At 41.7% G+C, this 23,428-nt stretch overlaps 1 protein-coding gene across 8 annotated transcripts in view; it reads right to left on the bottom strand.

Annotated features, from left to right (window-relative positions):
- Window positions 1–10,710: 10,710 nt before the first annotated feature.
- Window positions 10,711–23,428, bottom strand: part of ST3GAL5 (ST3 beta-galactoside alpha-2,3-sialyltransferase 5) — a 35,872-nt gene continuing 23,154 nt past the window's right edge. For 3 of the 8 annotated variants that reach the window (XM_074865522.1, XM_074865519.1, XM_074865521.1), the window contains exons 3-7: window positions 21,841–21,955; window positions 19,068–19,411; window positions 17,450–17,636; window positions 14,652–14,810; window positions 10,711–13,404 (exon numbers count right to left, since the gene is read on the bottom strand). In XM_074865522.1, coding sequence (XP_074721623.1) covers window positions 13,141–13,404; window positions 14,652–14,810; window positions 17,450–17,636; window positions 19,068–19,411; window positions 21,841–21,955 — 1,069 coding nt within the window. In that variant the 3' untranslated portion in view covers window positions 10,711–13,140. The remainder of the gene's footprint in view (window positions 13,405–14,651; window positions 14,811–17,449; window positions 17,637–19,067; window positions 19,412–21,840; window positions 21,956–23,428) is intronic. The other 5 variants (XM_074865523.1, XM_074865520.1, XM_074865524.1 and 2 more) reach the window with 3 other exon arrangements.

Here is a 23,428-nt window from a genome sequence, read left to right as displayed (position 1 = left end):
CTTTTTGAAAGGGCTTTGGAGAAGCAGCAGCACAAGTTGTATTATTACAGCAGTGAGAGCACGAGAGCATCTCATCACTTCTGCTATGGGGCAAATACAACACGCAAGACAACAGAAGGTAAGTGTGGACCTTCCCTTCCCTTCCAGCCCAACCCAGCGATGAGGCTGGGTTGTGTTTCCTGACCCTAACATGATTTTCTGCTAGCAAGGAAGTCATCAAATCCATCGGTTCCCTCTGGTGAGGATGAAACTCTTGCCTGCAAAGAGTCCCTGTTGTAATTTCAAGCATCACCTTTTCAAGTAAAATGAAAAATACCACAGATCATGCTTCTGAACCCCTAAACTCACTCCTAAAACTGTACCTGCAAAAGCCAAAGTTAGAAGGTCTGCAAGCAGCAGGATTAAGGAACCCTGGATTTCCACCAAGTATCGCAGCCAGAGCCGGCTGGCCAAAACAGGGTGGGAAATGACCTACCTTTTTCCTCCTCTATCCAGGCACAGATTTTTACATTGTTTATGAACTTGTAATACCTTTAACAACTCTGCCCTTATGTAAAGTTTATTTCAAATCAGCCATGAGTACTTGGGGGACCAACGGGCAGAGGTCACACTGTGTAATCCTTACTTCTTCAGTAACCCTAAAGAAAAAAGAAAAAAACCTTGTCATTCAACATACCAATGACTTGTTCAAGAACAAAGTGAAAGCCAGATGCAGGCTACTGCAGAGGCAACACACTGAGTGGCAGCCACGTCCCTCCTACTGCCCTGCCTGCCTGCCTGCCGCAGGCATGCCCGCCTGAAAGCACATCAGCAAAAAGCAAACTGCTCTCATATGGAAATTGGGGCCCAACCTAAAGGGCTCACAGAGATGTGACCTGCTAAAAGATCCATCACTGTAAAACTTCCCCTCATGCTCTCCAAAGGCAGTTGGAGGGACTCCATGGTTCTTCTATGGGAACTCAGTGACAGACCTGCAGATCCTCCTGGAGCGACGTCTGTAAGCATATGCTGGATGAAGGGCCTCAACACCCAGTTGCCTCCTTGTTTCTGTTTAAGACAACACCTGCATGTTCTCTCTCTTTCCAGGGAGCTGTAACACAAGGGATAACTGCAGGCTTTGGGTGATACTGCAGGCTTGGGGTTTCAGGTGCTGTTAGCAGGGGTAACCACATGCCATGGACAGCATGTTACACCTCCTGTGATGTTCCTATTCCTTCCTCTCATGCAGCCCTTCGATGAGATGATGAATTAAGCATCATTTAGTTCTTGCCTAACAGCTAGCGCAGATGGGAAGAGAAGTCAGAGCCAGAATAAAACAGCTCCAGGTGTATTTGCTTCATTCCTGCATTTTGCAGCAGTATTTCTAGCACCACTGGTTAAGAAATTATATGTTTTTGGCTTACACTTTTCATGGCAGCTTTACACTGGGAAACATCTCTGTCAAAGGACCGAAAGCTGTACAGCAATGTATTTTATTTGGAGCTCTGCACGTTGATGATTGCCAGCTGCTGGGTCAAACATCAGGATCTCTTCACAGGTACATGAGGAAGTTGTTGTACTACCAGGTGTGATCATTTTATAGCAACTCTGTCTTTTGTGGACTGCAGAGAGAAAAGACAGCAAAGCTCTGATCTGGGAAGCACTGTTTGGAAGGAGAGAGGTGGGATTCTCCCTATCTGGCCCACATATGCTCAGGAATCAGCTTTGGGTTAAAAAGGGTGAGACCTCCAAGCAATGTCAGCTGGAGCAAGGGCCCAAAAGATATCATTGCATTGCCATAACCCACCACAGCCAACAACAGCAGCAAGCAAGCCAGTCCAGAATGGGGGAGGAGACTTAACTGTCACATGTGCTAGATCAGGGACAGGCTACATCCCCTAATAAGAGTCACAACAGGCTCATGAGACTAACTAAGGGCAAGCACATACACCAAGAACAAATAATACGGGGTTATGATTACAAGCATATCCCAAAACAAGAACAGGAGTGGTATGCATACAATCCCTTTATAGTCAAGGATTGGGCTGAGGGTCAGAGATAAGCAGAGCTTGGGAAAAATGCTTGAGTTTTCCAGGCCAGTGGTTTAACCAGTTATGCTTTTCTTCTCTTTCTCTCTTCAGATACAGTGATCAGAAAACCTGGAGTACAGAAAAAGCAGAAGTCCTTCAAACACAAGGAAGAAATTCTCCAGGGACACCAGACAAGGCAGAAGTAGCTGCAGTCGGTACCAATGGGTGAGCTCACACCCTGCTGTGCCATCAATCAACACAGCTCTTTTTTTTTTTTTTTTTTTGCACCTACGAAGAAACCAGCCCTCGCCTCACTTCGGTGGCTTCATGTGCCATGACGTATACACACATTGTATATGGACCGGAGCATATCTCCCCCATGTCACCCCACCTCATCTGTGCTGCAGGTTTCCAATGGCAGCTCCTCCAGTTGCCACCACTGCTGCAGGTGCGAGGAGCAGCTGAAGCAAAATGCCAGCTGAGAGTGCAATGAGCCATGGAGCAAATCCTCCCCCTGGATAGGCTGCAGGCAGGATTTAGCGGGGAAGTGGTTTACAGTGTCAGGGTCCATTGCATCCCTCAGCTCCAGCTGGCTTCTCCAGGTTTCACACATTATTTTCACAGGAGGAGAGAGAAACTAAAGAGAAGTGCAGAGAGCATGTTCCCTGCAGTTTTTAAACCTCCCCTTTATTTCTGCACAATATGGAATCTCTTTTTAGCCCAGATCTCCTCTCCTAAGCTGACATTCTCAATCACCACTCAAGGAGAGAGGTAAGTTCAAGCCCCGGTGCTCAAACTGAAGATGCTGAAGATGCATCTCCAACTAAATAACAACCTCTGCAAGATAAGGTGCTTTTTTCAGGATTGTAAATTTTAAATCAGTCCAAGAGATGATCTAATTCTGGCCATGGTGGGGTTCAACACGCAGCTCCTTCTGAATCAAGGACTTGCAATTCCCTCCCCTCTATCCCCAGCATCAACTTTAGCTACAGGGGAGAGTCGGTCCCCAGTTTTATGGCTGGGCTTTGCTTTTTTACAACATGTCCTATAAGGAGAGCTAAAAATGCTTCAGGAGGAAGGGTGAGTAACCGCAGCCCCAGCATCAGTGTCTAATATCATGCATCAAGCTGAAAGGGCAGAAAGAGAGAGGCTGGAAAGAATACTCCCTTCCTCCCTCCGGGGCAGCTAAATCCATCCCCTACCCACGGTGGGATCAGCTGCAGCTGAAACAGTCCTGGCTGGAGCTCATCCAATGCAGTCTTCAAACTTTCCAGTGCTGGAAGACCTCCCGGCACAATCCATGCCAATGCTTCTCTAATCTCATGTTAGAAAAATCTTCTTGCTGAACCTAAACCCCCCAGGATGCTATTTGCGTCCGTTACAACTTGTCCTTTCCCCAGGATGACGCAGAGGGAAGGAGGGAATCACTAGCTCTGTCCCTGACCCTTTGCATCGTCTCCTCTGGACTAGTTGGTCTCTGTTTGCTCATGTGTCCTGGCCAGACGTGGTTTTGTAGGTCTCAGGATTTTAGTTGCCTTCCAAGTCTCTCTGGTGGCATAGAGGACCAAGCCAGGCTGGACAGACCTCCATGCATTAGTCCAACTCCCTGGGAAATGGAGCAACCCACGGCATATGTAGCAACGCTCCCTCTAGAGCTAGAGACTGTTCCCTTACACAAAAGTCTATACAGAAGATTTCTAGAGTATAGTATATGTACATGTTGTTCAGGCTGCCAGAAGTCCTGTTTCCCTCCAACACACAGTTTTCATTAAATTTGTGCTCCACATTTCTGAATGCAAAGAATGAGGACTGAAAATAATAGGAAGGTTTTCTCAACCACAGCACAGGCAGCTCCTGTCTGTACCTTCACATGCCTGAAAAGACCATCTTGGAGTCTCCCTGTGCTACCAAATAGAGAAGGGTTTGGGTGAATTCAGCAGGCAAAAACCTGGTACCTTCCCCTTGGTGCTACTGAATCCCTAACAAGTGAGAAGGTACACCCCCAAGAGTCACATAACTGTTTGGTTTCTGCATGGCACCTTCCCTCCTACAGCACTACGCCTGAATGGAGCTACCATGTGTGGGAGTATTTTACTGCTCTGTAAAGTTGGCTCCTCGCAGACTTGGTCCAAAGCCTGTTGAAGTCAATGAGCCTCTGCATTCAGCGATCTGTGGATGAGGTCCTACATGACCTCTGTGGCAACTTCATAGCAGAGAACTAGGAAACACTATTGATTTCAAGTCTTCTCTTGAACAGCACTCACTGAGTACCCAAGAGACACATCTGCAACAGAGCAAGACTGACACATCGCTACAAACTCATGGGCTCAGACTGTTCCCAAGGGCTCAGCCCTGATCTCCTCCCCATTTGCCTGTAGCATCAGCAATCTGGTGCACAGAGCAGCAGTGTCACAGCTGAGTAGTGACTTTTCCTGTCCATGCAACCTGCAAACACATTCCAACCCACCCCTTCCAGGCCCCAGGATCCTGGACTGGGCTGAGGGAGTGGAAGAAATTCCCTTTGCCCAAATGATCTTAAAACACCAGAGTGGAGGAAGAATAAAAAATACAAACATCCTAAATCACTAAGTGGTCTCTCCCACCCATTTTCCATGCAACCACCAGAGGAAGAAAAATAAATAAAGAAGGGACAAACCTAAACACCTCTATGCAGAGTGTGAAGACTCACAATTATTTTTCTCCAGGTGCGGGCAGTAGATCCTGGACTGGTGCTGTATTCTGGCAACCCAAGAGCCACCAGCACTAAAGGCGAGTGTGACACTCTGCTCAGAGACACACTTAAGTCTGTGGTGGCACTCAGTGGAGACACAGTGAGTAGCAATGGGCACATCAGCTCTCCTCCCTCCAGCCCAAGTAGCACATCCCATCTCTTCAGATGGGTTTGCTACAGCTGTGCCCTTGGTTCACACCTTGCTTGCTCTGAGAACATGCTCCACACCAACAGCCACCACCCACAGAAACATTTCTGTAGAGAAACAGGCTGGTCACCAGGTGAGCTACCAAACATCACACACAAGCCCACTACAAGACAGGAAGAAACCCTGTTATCCCATTCCTTGGCTGTCACTTTACACCCCTCCTGACACATCTTGCACCTACCCTGCACTCCCAGCTCCTCTCTGGATGCCTGATGTAGGCCAGTTTGTCCCAGACAAGGGGACACACAGGTCATTTAGCAGCTCTCAGACCACTGATGGAGACTTTGACTCTGAGGAAAGGGAATTCAGAAATATTATTAGATACAGGTTTTGCTACATTCATGCCTACACAGATGAAATAAACTGAATTTTCAATCCAAGAAAACATTATCTAATTAAAAAAACCACTTGGCTTCTCTTGCAGAGTGCTAGGCCTGGGTGTAGGTTGATATTTGCCACCTTGAGTTGCATCCTTTGCTGCACTGTGGTTGGGCCAACAGCTGACTGTATTTATTTTATACTCAGCCATGGGATAAGGAAAACAGTTCATTCCCATGGCCCTCACTTCAGGCTTACCTTCCAGCACCCGGCCCACACGTGTTGTATTAGTGGTTAAGAGTTTTTTTCCCTGCTTTGATTCTTCAAAGCAGTGCATTGCAGCTGGAGAGCCCCGGGCGACGCTGTGCACATCCTGGATTAGCAGCACGATTCACGACAAAGCACTAGATGGAGCTACGCACCCGCTTCTAACTTTCAGTCCTGCAAATATGAAATGTCTCCCCGAGGCTCAGCTGGAAGAAAAGCATTTACTGACCACAGGGAGCCCACCTTGGCGCTGCTTTTATGGACCGCTTCACCGCATTTGCTTTTATATCACGACATAAAATTCAGCATCTCTTATCTGTGAACCTCCAGGTCGGCTGTCGGGCAGGGGGACATCTTCTGTGATACCCAGGTATTTAAAATCCTTGACATTTCTAATGCAGCCTAAGTGTGAGCTGTTAAAAGCAATGGCTGGGACTGTCCCTCTGCAGCAGGAGGTTCCAGCTCAAGACACCCCAAAGTCTCCCAAAGCTGCAGAGCTACAAACTGACTTTCATCCACCTACTTCTCAGTAGCAGCCAGATCCAGGGACAAGCCAGCATGAATTACTGGCTGGTGACACGAGGAACAGCCTATCTGCAGGGAAAAGTAGGCTTAGAAATCAAGCCTGATAAAACCAGACAGGAGAAGCAGCGACAGGCTTCAGACCCTCATGACCATGCAGAGGAAAACCCCTTGGGGTTTTGAGCTAAGCTGTAACCTGTCCTGATTAACTGCTTCTATAAACAAGAAAGCACTTGCTTAAAAATAACCCCAGACCTGTCCACCCAGCCATAAAACTGAAAATGCTCACAGTAATCTCGATATTCCACCGCCAGAACAAACCAACCCTGCTTTCTTTTTGAAGATTTTGCATTAAAAAAGGCATGATACAACCAACTACAATAACCTGCAAACTTCTTCCTCCAACAGAGCAGCACAGTGAGATCATAAAACTGCCCCAGACTCACATGCTGATTTTTTCCTGCAGGTACAGCAGCCCCAAGCCTTGAAAACTCACAGTGGCTGCTTCTTATGAGCATCTGCTCTCCTCAGCAGAAAGCAGAAGTTGGCCAAAAATTTTTGCTGAGATATTTCGTAGTCATTTATGTTACAGCAGCATGAAAGGCCCAGGTACATGGTGCTATAGAGGGTCAATCCTGGCAGCTGCTGTCCTGCTGCAGAGGCATTCCTACAGTGCACTTGGACATTCAAATGAGATATGTGTATACTTCTGCCTTCTCTAGCCCACTGCCAAGGAACTGGTTTCACTTCCCTCCAGGCCTGCTTGTCCCAAACCTCCTCCCCACCGTACTCCTTGTTGCCCCAAGTCCTTTTCTCAGGTTTCTCTGCTGCAGACTCAACCCCACAGCAAATTCCTTTACACCCCGCGGGCACAAACCATTTCCACCTGAACTTCTCCAGCTGATCAGCCTCAAGAAGAGGCTGGAGACACACTGCAGCCCAGGGTGACACACAAGAGTATGAAAGGTGGCAAAAAAAAAAAAAAAGACAAACCCACACAAACCAAAAAGGAGTAAAACAGTATAAAAAAAAACCCCAAAACATATTGATGGCCCAAAATAAAGGAGGCAGAACCAAAAGGGATGTAAGGGAAAAAATTATGAGTAACAATCTAGCTCTTGCAGAGGAAAAACTCCTCTGCAGCTTCTCTATCAGCTCCACCAGGTCCTCACGCCCTCTCATCCTTAACTCAGCTTGAGGTAGTGAAGTAACTCCAACTTGTGCAAAACATTCTTTTTTTCTCAGCTGAGATCAGAGAGAAATAGGCTGAAGAAAGGGAAAATTTGTAAGGAACCTTGTTTCTGCTTCCCTCTCAGGACTGGCTTACCTACTGAAGGCCCAAGCTGGGACTCAAGACTTCCTTGATCTACAGAATAATTATTTTAGCTACAGCAGGAAAGCAAAGACGGCTGAGAAGGAAGCATGTAGTGCTTAGCACTGCAGAACCTGCTTGTATTTCTAGATTTCTAGCTTTTGTCGGAAAGATGGAGAAAAAAAAAAAAAGCTTGTTTTTCTGCAACTTGCCCATCATGTTCCTGTTGACCCTTGGCAGCCCCTTCCAACAAGCAGCTCCAGTGCCCGACTGCTGCCAAAGCCATCCCATGCAGCTGGAAGCGTCTCCTTCCAAAGGCCAGGGCTCCTTACTGCCCACGAGGAGGGAGCAGGAGTGGCTGCACTGAACAAGAAGGCTTTGTTCTCCCCAAAGGCATATGTCGGAGCTTGGAAACAAGTTGGTTTTGGCCTGAGCACAAGAGAGGCAGGCTGTGAAAACAAATGACCAGGCAGATGACCCCAAAGGGAGGTAAACCACCTACATTCGGCCCCGCTCAACCCTCCAAGCATGAGCAGCTCTAATTGCAGTTCACAGGCTGGAAAATGCAAGTGTTAACAGGTACGAGAATTTCAATCAAGATTCAATCACAGGTGGGTTTTTTTAATTAAACCACAAAGAGGTGATGCACAAGTGCTTGGGCAAGAAGGGTAAGTCACCTGGAACAGGCAGGTAGCTGAAGAGATTAACAAAATCTGTGGGCCCTGCCTCTCCACTCCCCTGCCTGAAAAGCCAGTCCTGGTAATTCCTGGCATTGCATATCAATATATCAGAAATAACATGTATCAGAAACAGCGTGGCCAGCAGGGACAGGGAAGGGATCTTACCCCTGTACTTGGCACTGGTGAGGCCGCACCTCGATTACTGTGTTCAGTTTTGGGCCCCTCACTACAAAAAGGCCATTGAATGACTCAAGCGGGTCCAGAGAAGGGCAATGGAGCTGGTGCAGGGTCTGGAGCACATGTTGTACGAGGAGCGGCTGAGGGAACTGGGGTTGTTTAGTCTGGAGAAGAGGAGGTTGAAGGGAGACCTCATGGCCCTCTATAGCTACCTGAAAGGAGGGTGCAGAGAGGCGGGATAAGTCTCTTGAACCAAGTAACAAGCGATAGGACAAGAGGGAATGGCCTCAAGTTGCGCCAGGGAAGGGTTAGACTGGATATTAGGAAGCATTTCTTTACAGAACAAGTTGTTAGGCGTTGGAATGGGCTGCCCAGGCAGGTGGTGGAGTCCCCATCCCTGGAGGTGTTTAAGAGTGGGGCTGACATAGCACTGAGGGATACAGTGTAGTTGGGAACTGCCAGTGTTAGGTTAATGGTTGGACTAGGTGATCTTCAAGGTCTTTGCCAGTCTAGATGATTCTATGATAATATAAAACACAGAAATTGTCATAGCACAGTTGATTTAATGCTGGCCTCCTACCTTGACCACCAGAGTTGCCACTAATGGTGTCATGACCTTGCGAGAGTCAGTCATATGTGATAAAGTCTGAACTCCAGCTCGTGAGGAGCACATACCAGGTCCTGACCAAAAGATCCCTTGTTATGCTTCAAGGCAGGCATCTTATTGTATTCTTTTTAATTAAAAAGAGTCTTGTTCTTTTAGAACACAGGTGCAATAAGCTTTAGTATACAGAGAGGAGCAAGGAATAAAGGTAGAACTTGAGCAAAAGGATTCCCTCACGGCAATGTACAGGTCTGTCACCAGCGATACACAGACCAGCACAGAGCTACAAGCCACTGTGGCTCCTTCCCAGGAACAGTGGGGAGGATTATACACATATAAAACATGAGAAGTTTTGGTCAGACAGTAAGAGCGCTCACCTTGCGACATACACCCTCTTCCCAGGCAACAGAAATTTCAGAGGGCAAGATCCAGGTGCTGGTAAAATCAAGTATTTGTATAAAACCTTGCTGCTGGCAGGCTGGAGGAAGGAAGTCAGGGCATTGCATCTGTGCTAGACTTAAACTGAGGTGCATGAGCTCTTCCTTCATCTGCCCTTGGGCGACAGGCAAAGAGATCACACTTACGCTACGCAGCTGCCGCCTCTGATCCCCTCCCATCTCCTGCTGAAGCTCCAACAGCAGCACAAGAGCTGAAGCTATGGGCACACATCCATCCGCTGTGGAGGATGAACTGCTCTTCAGTCCCTTATCAGCATCTCAACAACCCTACAAGCTCAATATCCAGTGCTGATGTCAAGTGGTCACAGGCAGCAACCACCTTTTCCAGCACTATCCCACTGCAGTCAAGCAGTTCTGTGTGTCTCCTCACACAACTGTGGCACGTGTTCGTGGTGGTATAACAAACAAATCGTAACCTTACCTGTGGTACTTTTCCAAGGCAACATCAGTTTGTCTCCAGCTGGGTGCAGGGTTCCTATAAACACTTGAAAAACAGCACCACAAATTCCCACTTAGCAATTCAAAGTTCCTATTTGTTTAAACAAATTGGATCTAGCCAAAGTAAGTATGCTGTTCATCTCTTTTGCCATTCCCTAAGTGGCCATACAAATCTGAACATACTGAAAGAATAATCAAAGCCCCACAAATGATCTAAATCTTCTGAACAGTTTCAGAATTGTTTAGTCCTAACAGAGAATTTCTACTTATCTCACCCAAAAGACTAAAAGCATAGCAAATAATGCAAGTACTTAAGCACCACTCTAATTTCAAGGGAGGACAGAGCTGAAGCTGTGCTCCCTGCACAGGAACCATGAAAAAAATTCAGCAGCAGAACAGCTCAGAGACATAACTGTGATAGCTCCTATGCAGAGAGGAGTTACAAAGAGAAATTCGAATGTGGAACACAATAGCTTTATCACTACTCCCAGATTCTTTGTTGACTTTTTAAATAAACACCATTACAGCCTATCTACAAGGGATTATGCAGATTCTTTGCAAAACATAAGATCTGGGACACAGCAACCACGACACACACAGCTTTTGTCTTTATCTGACCTCCAGCAAGACTGAAGCACAGACCAGAAGGTGCAGGCTGTCTCCACCACTGAAGGACACACACCCTTGAATTTAAGGCCAATGCTATAACCCAGTCTGAAATATTCTCATCCACATTAACTTCAAAATCCTGGAAGCCTACGAGATGGTCAGTGTTGAGATGGATTCTCTCTTCCAGGCACCAGAGATATAACTCCACTAACAGGTATTAAAAAGGAATAAATGAAAGGAAAAAAGTTATCATCAGCCACTAACTCCCCTCTTCTTGAGTGCCCTGGATTGTATCAAGACTTTCAATTGGACCAGTAAGACATGTAAAATCCTTAATAAAGGAGGCAGAACAAATTGTAAACTGCAAGACAAATACGTAAGTAAAAGTGGTTTCATCAGTTTATTGCTTTTTGCAACCTGAACTTTGCTGCCATTTCACGGATGGTCGAGTCTGTGCAGGCGTATTCAATGCAGTATACACTACCACGGAGAACAGTGTTTTATCACAAGCCATAAAACTGGTGGGAAAACAATCTAATCCTACATCAACATAATTTGAGAATTTGACAGTAAATACAGCATCTTCAAAAAGCTATTGGCATTTACATTAATCAACTGATTATTCTTAAGTTACTGAATAAAGAAAACTGGTGAGGGACCAAGTGCTCTGACACACGCATTTTTGGTGTATTCAGGATGTCTTCCCAACACACACATTCTGAAATCTTCAAAAATGTCACTAATATCAAATGAAATTAAGGTACTTTGCTTCCAGTTTAAATAGAGGAGAAAATAATTAGTGCATTTTAATATATTAACTAAAAGACTATCTGTATAAAACTCTTTACACATGAAATATTTTTAAATTAAACAATAATTATTATACTTACAAGAAAAACATAGACTAGAAATTTATTGCTAGTACAAAAATTAATGTGTTTCACAGAGAAGTTAGATTAATATTATTGCTATAAACACAAACAGTGCCAGAGACAAGAACCTGATTTTCAAATTTGCTCACCATCCACAACGGGCTTTCAAGGACGTGTAGGTACATAGGACTTACGAAAGATGAGGTCTACAACTTTCTTCAGAGTTATGCTTTATGATCTGATGTCATTTTATTGCCTTTTAGTATAACGACGAGAATCAGTCTGATGCTCCTGCGTTCTAACATTATCATTCATTAGATCTTCTCGCCATGAAAAAAAAAAACAAACCACCCTAATCTTGCTTTCCCACATTAGTATTTTAGTATTTTAAAAATTTAAAACTACAGCTACATTCATATCTTTGCCCATAACAAAAAACAAGTGGAAATGTTCACCATGTGGAGAGTCCATGACTATGAACAACAATTCTAAGTCACCCTTTGATCAATTTGCTCACAAGCTTTCATTCCTAAAGAAAGCATTTTTCACATAGATTGAGTAACAGTACTCAGTGCAAACACAGTCATACCTACGACTCTACTAGTAACAAAATGAAAATGAACATCAAAACCTGCTTACAGATCTGCACAGTCCAGTTTCTTTGCAATGCACTGATTTCCAGTCACAAGAACATATCTATAGGGTTTTTTTTTGTTTTGTTTTTTTAAGTATACTGTTTTCAGCAGTTATCTAGCTTGCTACTAGATCATACTACTTTCTCAGAGTGACTTTCTTCTTAACTTATACACACTCACCTAATTGTTGACTTAAAAGCTGATCCGGGAAAAGCAACAACTCTACCTCTCCCTTCAATTAAATAGTTAACACTAGAGTTCATAAGGGTTATCATCATTGTAAACTATTAAGGTTATGATATCTGAAATTAATTACTTAAGGATCATAAAGTAAACCAATGGAAGTTTTAACCTAGTCATAGATTCTATTATTGCTAAATGGAAGATTCATACAAACCAGTGTTTTACAGAACCAGCAATTCTCAAGTCACTCAAAAAAAAATAAAAAAGGGGGGACAGATTTTGTATTAATGTGACTGCTTTAATTGGGGTAGCTGAACTCTGCTGCAAACCAGCTAGTTAGAAACATTTATCTGGGTCTTAAGAAATGGAAGTGACAAATGATCTGGTTCAAGGTGAAAGCCTCCTACTGGCTAAATCCTTTTATAGTGTGCCCTGGGCCCAAACATGCCTCATGAAAAAGCAGGATTCTAACCCAGTACATTAATGCATCAATGATTTTAATATCAATCATGAATGCCAAAGTACTTACTATTCAGTTGCTGCCACAACAGTTCCTTCTCCTTCACCTCCACTCCCACGTTCCTCCTCCACCCCCCAAAAAATATTAGCACAAAACCAAAAGAATATAAATATTTGAGGAGGAAACACAACGCTCAAGTTGCAAGAAATTAAACACTTGAGAAGCATATGTCTTTCTTTTCATGGCATGCATGAAAAGGAGTCATACACCAAGAACTGGATCAACAAAGACAGTAGTTCCATGGAAAAATAACTCTTGTATGCTGTTAGACAACTCAGGCTAGCGTTGTGCGTACCATCCACATCTGAAAACAAAACCTCTGCTTTTCTTCAGACAACTTAAAACATTAAATATTTTAAATGGATCTCTTTCAACTCCAAGTTGTATTTACATAGTTATTCACAAAAATGTGCAAAGTAGAATGTGACATCAAAATAAATTTAAAAGTCCAACAAATTGAACTTGACATTGAAAAAGGCAGCAGAGATTCCATGTCCATTTTACACACACTTTAAAGAACTACTTAAGAGAGTGAAAAGGTTGTTCCAGCTGAACTCTGGAAATTTAACACATCCAAACCATGATTCACTTCAATCACTAGCTGTCTTTGCCACAGAATTCACAATGTATCCCACCAGTGAGGTCTTTGACAACTTTTTCTTTGATCAGTTTTTGCAGGAATTTTGTTTCGCTTGTCACATTGTGCATAGTTTGTCCATTCATGGCAGCCATGCAGAGGTTGTTGTAATAGTGCAAAGGTGTGCTGGGCTGATCGAGGTCATATCCAAATCCTGCTAAGCTCACTTCATCACATAAATGTGTGGCCAGAACAACAGCTGTGACCCCAATTGTAGGTACATTCTAAAAAGGGGGAAAAATGAAGCCTGCTGAATTCAAACATATTCTCCTTTGCCAGTTTTTATAAACACTTTACAAAATTTAATGGCTCCTCAGTTAAAACTGGAACAAATTAAACAATCAATTAAAACTAAAATCACTTACAACTAAAAACCAATTAAATGATCAAGTAAAACTAAAAACTTCAGGGCCAGATACTAATACAACTTGAGTATTTGCCTTTAACAAGACTTTTGGCTGTCAACACAATTTTTTTTCTGTGAAAGCAAGATGCCCCATTACTACGTAGTTAAACTACAAGTGAACTCTTGCTCCAAACACTCAAACGACTCCTGACATGCAGTTAAACCTGACACTTCTTGATGTACACTTACTTCAGTCTTGAGCAAGAGGCTCTCTAACAGTATTCTTCAGAATATGACTTTTCACTGTCTGTGAAGAAGGCAAATATACTACAATACAACCAAAAGATATATAGCTTGGTATGTTACATTATTTTGATAAATAAATGTGAGAAGATCCTTCAAACATTTGTGCAATAACACTACCATTAAATGCTTTCACACAAAAAGATGGTTATTCAGTACTTTTCATAGTTCAAGAGAACTAGTGATATCTAATTTCTCAAACAAATGATTTAAATAACAAAAATGCAGTGTCTAACTAAACTGAGCAATTCATCACTCCATGCTATTGCTGGAGCAAAGGACAGAGGGAGGATATACCCTTCAGTTGCTATTGAGCACCCTGGTATGCACAGCAATTCCAACAGCTGGAAGGTTGCTTTACACTGGCCTGGTTTCCACACTCTCTGCTTTCCCTGCAGCTGGAGACACATCTGTCTGTAGCTGATTGCTGGTTTGACTTAACGGGGCTGCTCTTAACACACTTAACATACACCAAATGCGTGTTTTGAATATTTAACACCAGTCACAACAATGTGTGAGTGAACACACTGTACTGGAATGAACTGATGTCTCACTGCATCTGAATGCTTTGTAAAACAGGCCATTTCATGTCAGCATGTACAGGCATAATACCTCGTCTAAAAAGGTGAACTGAAATCCCACTTTGATTTTAGACAAGAAAATACCAGAGTCTTTTGAGAGCACATTAATTTCCCTATTACTTGAGACCAGCTCTGAAACTGCACAGAGAAACTGTATTGAAGGAAGAGCCCAAAACTTTTTTCAGTTTCTTATTTTACTTTGTATTTTATGGTCTCCTTCTCCTAAAAGGAAACTTCTTACCTTATCCCAACCCCAGAATTTTGATCGAGGTTCAGGGAACTGTAAAATGTCCAAAGCTGTCTCTTTAATGACAACTGGATTCAGAATCCGAAACTGCTTTGATGTAAAAGGAATTTTCTCAGCAACCTCCTTCCAAAAGAAGAGTCGCACCCACAGAGGCTAAGAGAAAGAGAAAAAAAAAATAGTTCAGCAAATGGAAACTCTGAGACTGGAAAGTGTGTGGCAGATACAGTATACAAGTTATAGAATTAATGAGTGATTCTGAGAAAGTCAGGAAATAGTTTATAGCTAAGGTGGTTCAGGAATAGCAGTGTACAGCTCAAGCGACTGACCCAAAAGAGGAAAAACCTTCAAAGTATTTGGAATTGCAGAGAGGACAGCAGAGGGAAAAGTTGTTTATTCTGAATATTTGACTGCACTCTGTGTTTCATCAGTCAACATATCCACCAGAACCTCCAGGTTCTTTGGACCTTCCCCAGCACAACTGAGCAGGCAGCAATATTTAAAGAAATGGGAAAGGGAACCACAGTTTTCCATGAACGTTAACCAGGCATTCTGAAGCAAGCACTGGATTTAAAACAATTTTGCTCAGGCTTTGAAGTGAACAGCTGTTGTTTGACAGCATCCACCTCATGATAAATGTAACACTTCACAAGAGGATTTACACAAGACTCAGCAAGCTAGATTCTGATCTCATGCAACTTGCAGTCAATTAGATGCATGCTAATGGAAAAAACGATACTAAATCAGGCTCATTTTACAAGTCTTTCCATATAATGGGTAACACTAAGCAAATGATAAAACTGATATAGCTGCAACATAGACCTATATTTTTTAAACAGGCTTTAAGGTAGAACTCTACAGCAACTTAAACTAATCAAATCCAGGTTGCTATGGTCCTGTCTTCCCACCTGTGCTCTGAATCAAGTTTACTGAAGTGCCAATGTCTGCACAGAGAGCTGATCCAACTGAAAGCCTAGTATTGGAAAGGAGAAGTATGTTTTCAGTTCACAGAATCACAGAGGGGTTTGAGGTTGGAACGCACCTCTGGAGGCCAAGTGGTCCAACAACCCTGCTCAAGCAGGGCCACCCAGAAACAGTTGCCCAGGACTGTGTCCAGATGGCTTCTGAATGTCTCCAAGGATGGAGACTCTGCAATCTCCCTGGGCAACTTGTGCCAGTGCTCAGTCACCCTCACAATCAAAAAGTGTTTCCTGATGTTCAGAGGGACCCTCCTGTGTTCCAGTTTGTGCCCATTGACTCTGATCCTGTCACTGGGCACCACTGAAGAGAACCCAGCTCCATCCTCTTTGTACCCTCCCCTCAGGTATTTATGTTCTTTAATAAGATGTCCCACTGAGCCTTCTCTTCTCTAGGCTAAGCAGTCCCATCTCTCTCAGCCTTTCCTCATAGGAGAGATACTTCAGTCCCTTAAGTGTCTTTGGTGGACACTCTCCAGTATGCCTATTCCCAGATCAGTTCCCAAAACTGTCTCTCTGCACCAGCAAAAACACCAGAAAAAGGAAGAAGGTGGGGACGAGCAGATCTGCTCCTAAGCCAAACAAAACAAGAAGAGGTACCTTTTCATCAAAGCACATACTTCAGTCTTGTAACTCACTATAGAGAATGTTGCAGATGCCAAAAAGCAATCACTCTTTCAATCCCCCCAAAACAAATTTTAATACAGAAAGCTATCCTTGTACTAGTTGTTCTTCAAAACCAAACTGTAAAACATGAAATAGCCAGATAGCTTGTAAAACAAATAAGTTAAGGATTCAATTGAAGCTAGAAAGCTGCTGCTCATCAAAATTACCACACTGCTGGAGGGAAGGTCATAGACCAACATTGTCTTGTCCCTGGTAAGAAAAAAATCAGGGAGCAGAAGTTCTTAAATTTGCACAAATTCATGCATTCAGAATAATCTCCCCTCTACAAAACATACTCAGATTACCCAAAACAAGGCAATATCTCTACACACACTCTCTGGACTAAAGTAGTAGTAGGCAACAGTTACGGTCAATATCAAACAGATCTTCCATATGCTCTCATGTTGTAAAAATCACAGAATTAAGAAGGAAACTTGGAGTACCTAAACTAGTATCTATCAGACTGTTAAAAAAACTTGGCAGGCTTTCTTCTAAATCTCTCTCAATAATTTAGAGCACTTGTTTTCAGTCTGTGATCAGAAATACCTAGCTACTGGTTTTCAACTTGCAGAAATCATCTGCCTGAAAATTCAGAGGTGGAAACCACCAATTTAAAAAGAGCTTGGGAAGATGGAACCCTTTTATCAGTTCCTTAGGAATCTCTGCATTTCTTTAAATATTTGGTGAGAAATAAACAACATCTTAATTTTAGAACCACAAATGAACTAACAACCACAATGCTTCAATTAGAGATTAACTGCATATATGCCTATTGTAGCAGCACAGACTTTGGCTGTTAAAAAGATGGACTGACATCCAGAAATCTCATTTGTATTTCAGGCTCTGCAGACTTGAACAAGTTACTTAAACCTAGCGTGAAATGAATTCCACTTTAATAAACTCTCAGTGTCATGTAGCTTGGTGCAAACCACCAATATCTGCAGAAAAAGAAGAAGTGTTACTGTCAGCATGGGGCTTCAACATGAATGCTGGTACCAACTGTAACTAGGAGACGGAGCTAAAAAAAACCCCACAAAGTTACATAAAAGATCCTCAGTATAATAAAACAGTAAGTAACAGATTAGTCAGCTTCTTAAGCATTAGAAAAGAAAAAAAAAAATCATGGGTGCATAACACTGTCACATTACATACCAAGGTTTCGTTTTTTATCATTGCTTGAAGCCAGTTGAAATCAACACTTTTAAACAAAACAGCTACAAACAAGCTAGCAGGAGGATACTCATGTTCAGAAAGTGGGGCTCCTTCTGGGTAAGTCATCCGTATAGTAGTTTTGTTACCGACGTGATCTGTGTATCCTTGAACTGGTGCATCATTTAACCTAAAAAAAAAACCAAACCACCAAACCATCACAATGGAGAGAAACTGTATTTAATAAGCATGGGTTATGCTTATTATACAATCTCATTAAAACATCAGACACTAAGCAAAGAACTTGTATTTGGCCCACAGACTTTTAACAGAGCTGAGTACAACATTTTCTCAGTATCTCCATGTCCCTCACCTCACACATTCATCCATCCCTTATCTTTGAGAGGAAGCCAATTCTACTCCTAGATTAACTGGCACGAGTGCAAAACTTCAAAAAGAAAATCTTAAATAGAAAAGTAACTTAAAACAGCATGGCAGAATTTCATATTCACTGCCTTGTGCCAACTCAGAGAGGCTTAAAAGAAGAGAAAGAAAACACAAAGGAAGTTGCCTATGTTATCTTTTTTTATCTATGTGTGTGTATACACACACACACACACACACACACACACACAAGTATTACACACAGAAAGGCATTCAAATTATCTCTTTAATGCAATGTAATACATCCTGTGGGTTTACATCATTCTAGCTACCAAAAATTTCAGATGCTGGCACACTGCTGACAAGAACAGCATCACCCAACTCTTATCAGTTCTGCAGAACAGCGTTGTCCCATAAACTCTTCTGTATCAACTCAAAAGTCACCTTTAAGCTGACAGCCCTAATTTCAGAGAACAGTTAATGCAAGTTCTCTGCCTCTCCACATGCCAACAGGTTTGTTTACCTTTATATAAGAGCTATTGACTCACTGTATCAAGTCTTCCTTTTTTTAAGAGAAGCAAGTCTCAGTTTACAAAGCAACTTGGGAAAATGTTTGTATTAAATTTACATGATTCACAACACAAAGAAGGAGAGTTGAAACAGTAATGTTCAGAAGGCACAAATACAGAGCATGTATTCATTTAATTCAGACATTAGAAAACATGGGTAATCCAGAAAGCATGCACCGGTCTTGTAAAGATAAGGAAAGATAAGCATGCTATACAGTGTGTAAGCAAACTGTATACTGAAACACCAATTAATTTTTATTGTGTTTGAAGTTGCTGTTATAAAAAAAAAATGCTTCAAACAAGCATCCCAACTAACCAGTGGAAAAAGGCAGAGGCGAGTACTAAACCCTACCTCTGAAAGCTTAAACATATGAATGGATAAAACCAGGATTGTCTACTTGTCTGATTTCACTGGTTTCTATCTCATTTCTGCCCATGTTTTTTGTGCCTGAAGTCCACAAATAATTACACTGAATTCCTGTCTTGTGAACATGACAATTTATTTTGCTCCTAAGATTTCAAATTCTATCAAGTCACAAGTACATTTCTCAAAAGCACTGTCAGAAAGTCTTATAAGTTGCATAAATATTGGCAATACTTTCCCCTTAAAAAACAAAGCTGGCTCGTAAAGTTGACATAGTTGGAATCCTTAAATGGTAAATATGTACCTTATAACAATATCAAACTGATTCAATAAGTGACCCAGCTCTGATCCATGAAGAATTCCGCCACTGCCAACAACAACACAACGCTTACAGTGTTTTGACTTCAAATCTTCTGGTAAATCATGCTCAGGTAAGAGTTCAAGAAGATTTTTAAGCTTATCAAAGAACTTGTGAAATCCAAAAGGAGGTTCATATTTAAATAAAGCTTCATCTTCATTTATATTTTTTCTTACAAAGGGAGATATGTCCATGCTATATTTCTCCGCAAATAACTTCCTCATTTCTTTCTTCACATAAGAAGGTCGGCACTGTTCCTCCAATGCAGCGCTGGCATACTGTTGTGCTCTCTAAAACAAAACACGATTTCAGTCGGCAAAGCCAGCTTCAGGAGCATACAAAGACCTCTTAATGCAACCCACCAGCTGACCGCTGGCAATTTAGCAAACACAGGGGTTTATAAAGAAAGCTTAAACATGGAAATACAAGACATTTTAAAGCATTCACTCAAACACAAATACTAACCACTGCATGGTGAAAACCTGCAAAGGAATGCCTTTCCACCTAATCACTTAAATCTAGATAGGAGGTTTTCTAAAAACCATAGAAAACCAGGTTGAAAGGAACGTCAAGGATCATCTGGTCCAACTTTTCTTGGCAAAAGCTCGATCTAGACAAGATGGCCCAGCTCCCTGTCCAGCTGAATCTTAAAAGTGTCCAATGTTGAGGATTCCACCACTTCCCTGGGGAGATTATTCCAATCGCTGATGGTTCTCTTTGTGAACAAATTAGGCTAGTAAAAGTGGTAAGTTAAAATGAGCAGTTTGAGAACATTTGTACTGTTATTTACAAAAACAGATTTAAAAAAAAATCTAGATGTACTTCTACCCATCTAATTCAGCAGCAAGCAAAATTCTACTCCACTGCTCAATTGTGTCACCTGAGTTCTGCCTGCAGCAGGATTTTACCTGCTGATTTTACACTGGGTAAAAGTTCTGTGAAATGCCAGGCTGGACTTGCTTATTAATCAAAACGAAGCAACACTTCTTCCATAAGTATTGTTAAAGTGGTATTGCTAACGACTAAAACACAACTGTACAAGGAATGCAAGGCGGGGGTGTTTCAGTAGTTCTTTCAAAGACTAGTCACCAAAATAAAAGACTACGGTTCCATATTGCATAAAAAGATTAAGCTGTCAGATAAAACTACACATTGATGCATGCAGCTCATTAAAAAAAGAAAAAAAACTATTCATGTACATTTTTTAGAAATCTGTGGTGGCAAGCCAGTATCTGATGTAAGAAGAGAAATAGCAAAGGTATTATTTTTATCATTTAAAATAAAATCTTTTTGCATGTTCTCTTCTCCAGTACAACTCTGATGATCTTTCTTCCACTGTAATTAAAAAAACATGAGCAAACATAGTGGCCAGATAGTCAAGATTCAAATCCAGTGCTAACTCAGGTCTCCTTTCGTATGTTAAGGAAAGGAAGGTGGTATGTGGACGCACAAGAAGGGAAGTTGTGCTGCCCTTTTTTTTAAACAACAACATTGTTCTACAGAAGTGCCACTGCAACCGTTATAAAGACCTCTGCAAGTCTGGGCATAAACACCACACTTCCTCCTGGGCAAAGCACAACTGAGCAACTTCATGCTGTACTTCGCGAGCAAGAGTCAGTGCATCTTTGGAAGAGCGTCATTTTTAAGGCTGACAGTTGTGCATGCTACCAGTAAAAATTAATGTCAATCACTTGACAACTGCCCCAAACAGTTTGCAACCAGCTACCACCTAACTAGACAAAGAGCAATGCTATTTCACATCTTGCATCTAACACAAACAAAATGAATCATGAGACAGCAATAAACAACAGGTCATGCAGTCTTTAGGTTTGCTTGGCTTAAGGCGTTTGTTGTCTGAAAGCAAGACTATGTTACTGAGAAAAGAAGTCAAATGAGAACAAAAGTGGAGGCAACAGAGGCTCAGAAGGGGAAAAATATGCACTAGAGAAGGTGGGAGGTGGGGGAGGATACACATGCAGTGATGTTAAGATGAGACTATCTTAAATCCGGGCTTCTGCTCTAAGTTGTGTCCTAGCATTGAGACATTCAAAGAGAGAAAGGTAACAACTCTAAGCCAAGGTTAAGTACTGCTATAAAGAGCGAACAGTCTAAGTACAAAAGGCAGAGAAGTGTCATGAGAAATTAAGAGAAAGCTTTATTGGCATCTTAAAAGTCATGTGCAAAACTGGACTTGAAGTAAGTAGCTGCTACCTTAAACAAATACATGAACCAAGAGCAGCACTCTCCTGCACATTTGCCTTGTGACTCCAAAAACATCTGAGCAACTACAAGGCAAAGCTTAGGAACTTGCTTAGGTTAAAATAAACCTTTGGTTTAATGTGTCGGGCTTGGGGCTTTTTTTAATATGTTACTTTTTAGTTGCATTAGTTTCCTGATCACCAGTGCCATCTGCACTGACACAACAGAATGATGACATGTCCATTTCAAATGTTACAACATTCACAGTCTGTTACAACAGACAACAGTCACAGTTATCTCATTTCACCCCTAAAAATCCAGTTTTTCTATGCACTTCTGTTGTTACTCCACACGAACAAAACCCAGAAGTTCTATGGCATGAAATGAAGCAATATATATTTTACCTCACAGGATAATTTCAGCATTCTAGTTCTTTGTTACAGATCCTTATAACCTTTAGATTGTCAGTTAATAACTTTTTTTTTAAGCCAAGTAAAAAAAAAAGCCAAAAAATACCAACCCTTACACGATCGAGATCCACATATGGCATTTTTGTTCTGTCACATTCTTCAGGGCCAAAATGCAATTTGAGGATATAAAGGAAGCACCCTGCAACCACAAACAGTGCAAAACGTCTAAAAACAAACAGGAGGGTGTAGGGGTAGGAGAGAGAAAAAAAAATAAAAATTTTTCCAGCAATCCATCAACTGTTAAATGAGTATTTTTAAACAAATTTGAGTAAGTTGAAGAACTTCAGGTGAATACTTGCATTTGATTCAAACCAAGAAAAACTATTGCTTTGTTCACTGCAAGTCTTTCACAACTCTTCAGAGCTATCTGCAGGGAAGTACAAACATACATAGATGCTTTGATAAGGAAAGTGCTTCATATTGACACTGATTTATGCAGTTCTATGCCTGCATCCTATACTTCAAATGCATCTCTTATGGGTCAAACAGCTTTCCTCACATAAAAAAACCAAGAGTGACTTTTGTTTTCCTACTTCAAAGGACAACTCTATTTTGAAAGATGTATTTTCGTGCAAGTTAAAAAAAAAAAAGAGGATGGAACTTCAAATTGCAAGATTTTGGGCGCATGGCCACCACTCACAAACAAAACTTTCAACTCACTGGCAGGCCAGAATGCTCAGGTGTATATTGAGAAGCCTAATTTAGTTATTTACACCCCCAAAACATGTGGGAGGGAAAAAAACCCACCAACTTTAAAATTGAGTTAATATAGACTATCTATGTTTTTGATCAACTCATTTCTCATTCTTAAGGAATCTCACTGTTGATCTCCAAATATTTGTTTGGCTCATTTCACATCTAGACTGATCTGCAAAAACTACATCATTATTTGGTTAGAGTTGTGGTTGTTGCTCAAGTATGTAGCTGAGCCTCATTATTGACTTTCATTTCTTATGGTTTCCTAAGGACTGAACATTTGTTTAAATGTCTTTAAAAAAAATATACAACTACTAAGTGTTCAGCGCTTCTTGAAACTCTTTCAGATGAAGTTAATACAGGTTTCTAAGATTATTTTTTTTTTAAAAAAAAAAAGCTTGCACCCTATGGACTAATAGATGCAATCTTGGCACTCAATTTGCAGTATATGTTGTAAACAAGGTGACCACTGGAAGAACAGCACTGTTCTCACATCTGATTTAACTAAATTAAATTTTGCACTGATAGGACGTCTAAAACCTTCATTAGCATGTTAGGCTGCAACCCTTGGAAATCAGCTGACTGGCAGAAAACAGGGGATTCACAGCAGATGAATGAGGCTGGTTTTCCTCCACAGAGGTTTATCAAGTAACTCTAGATTCAGCTGGGGCTGCACCATTCAGGTGCTCAAAACACTAGTGGATATAAGTTTGTCTTTGGGTTTTTTAAGCTTTAAGACCTAAAAATCCATGTGGCGGAGAAGTATCACAGTAGTTAACTTTTTTGTGCTAGTGTATATCCAGCACCATATTTTATACACATTCATTAATTCTGATGTGATGTCAAATTATAAACAATGGAGTAAGATTTTGTGATGTACATTCCAGAAGTCTTCATACACGAATTAACTATGAGGGAACACCTCCCCAAAATGCCCTCTAA

This window comes from Strix uralensis, chromosome 4 (assembly GCF_047716275.1).
Source record: "Strix uralensis isolate ZFMK-TIS-50842 chromosome 4, bStrUra1, whole genome shotgun sequence".
Lineage (NCBI taxonomy): Eukaryota > Metazoa > Chordata > Aves > Strigiformes > Strigidae > Strix > Strix uralensis.
Note: the sequence above shows the minus strand (reverse complement) of the source record. Positions and strands in the feature narration are given on the sequence as shown.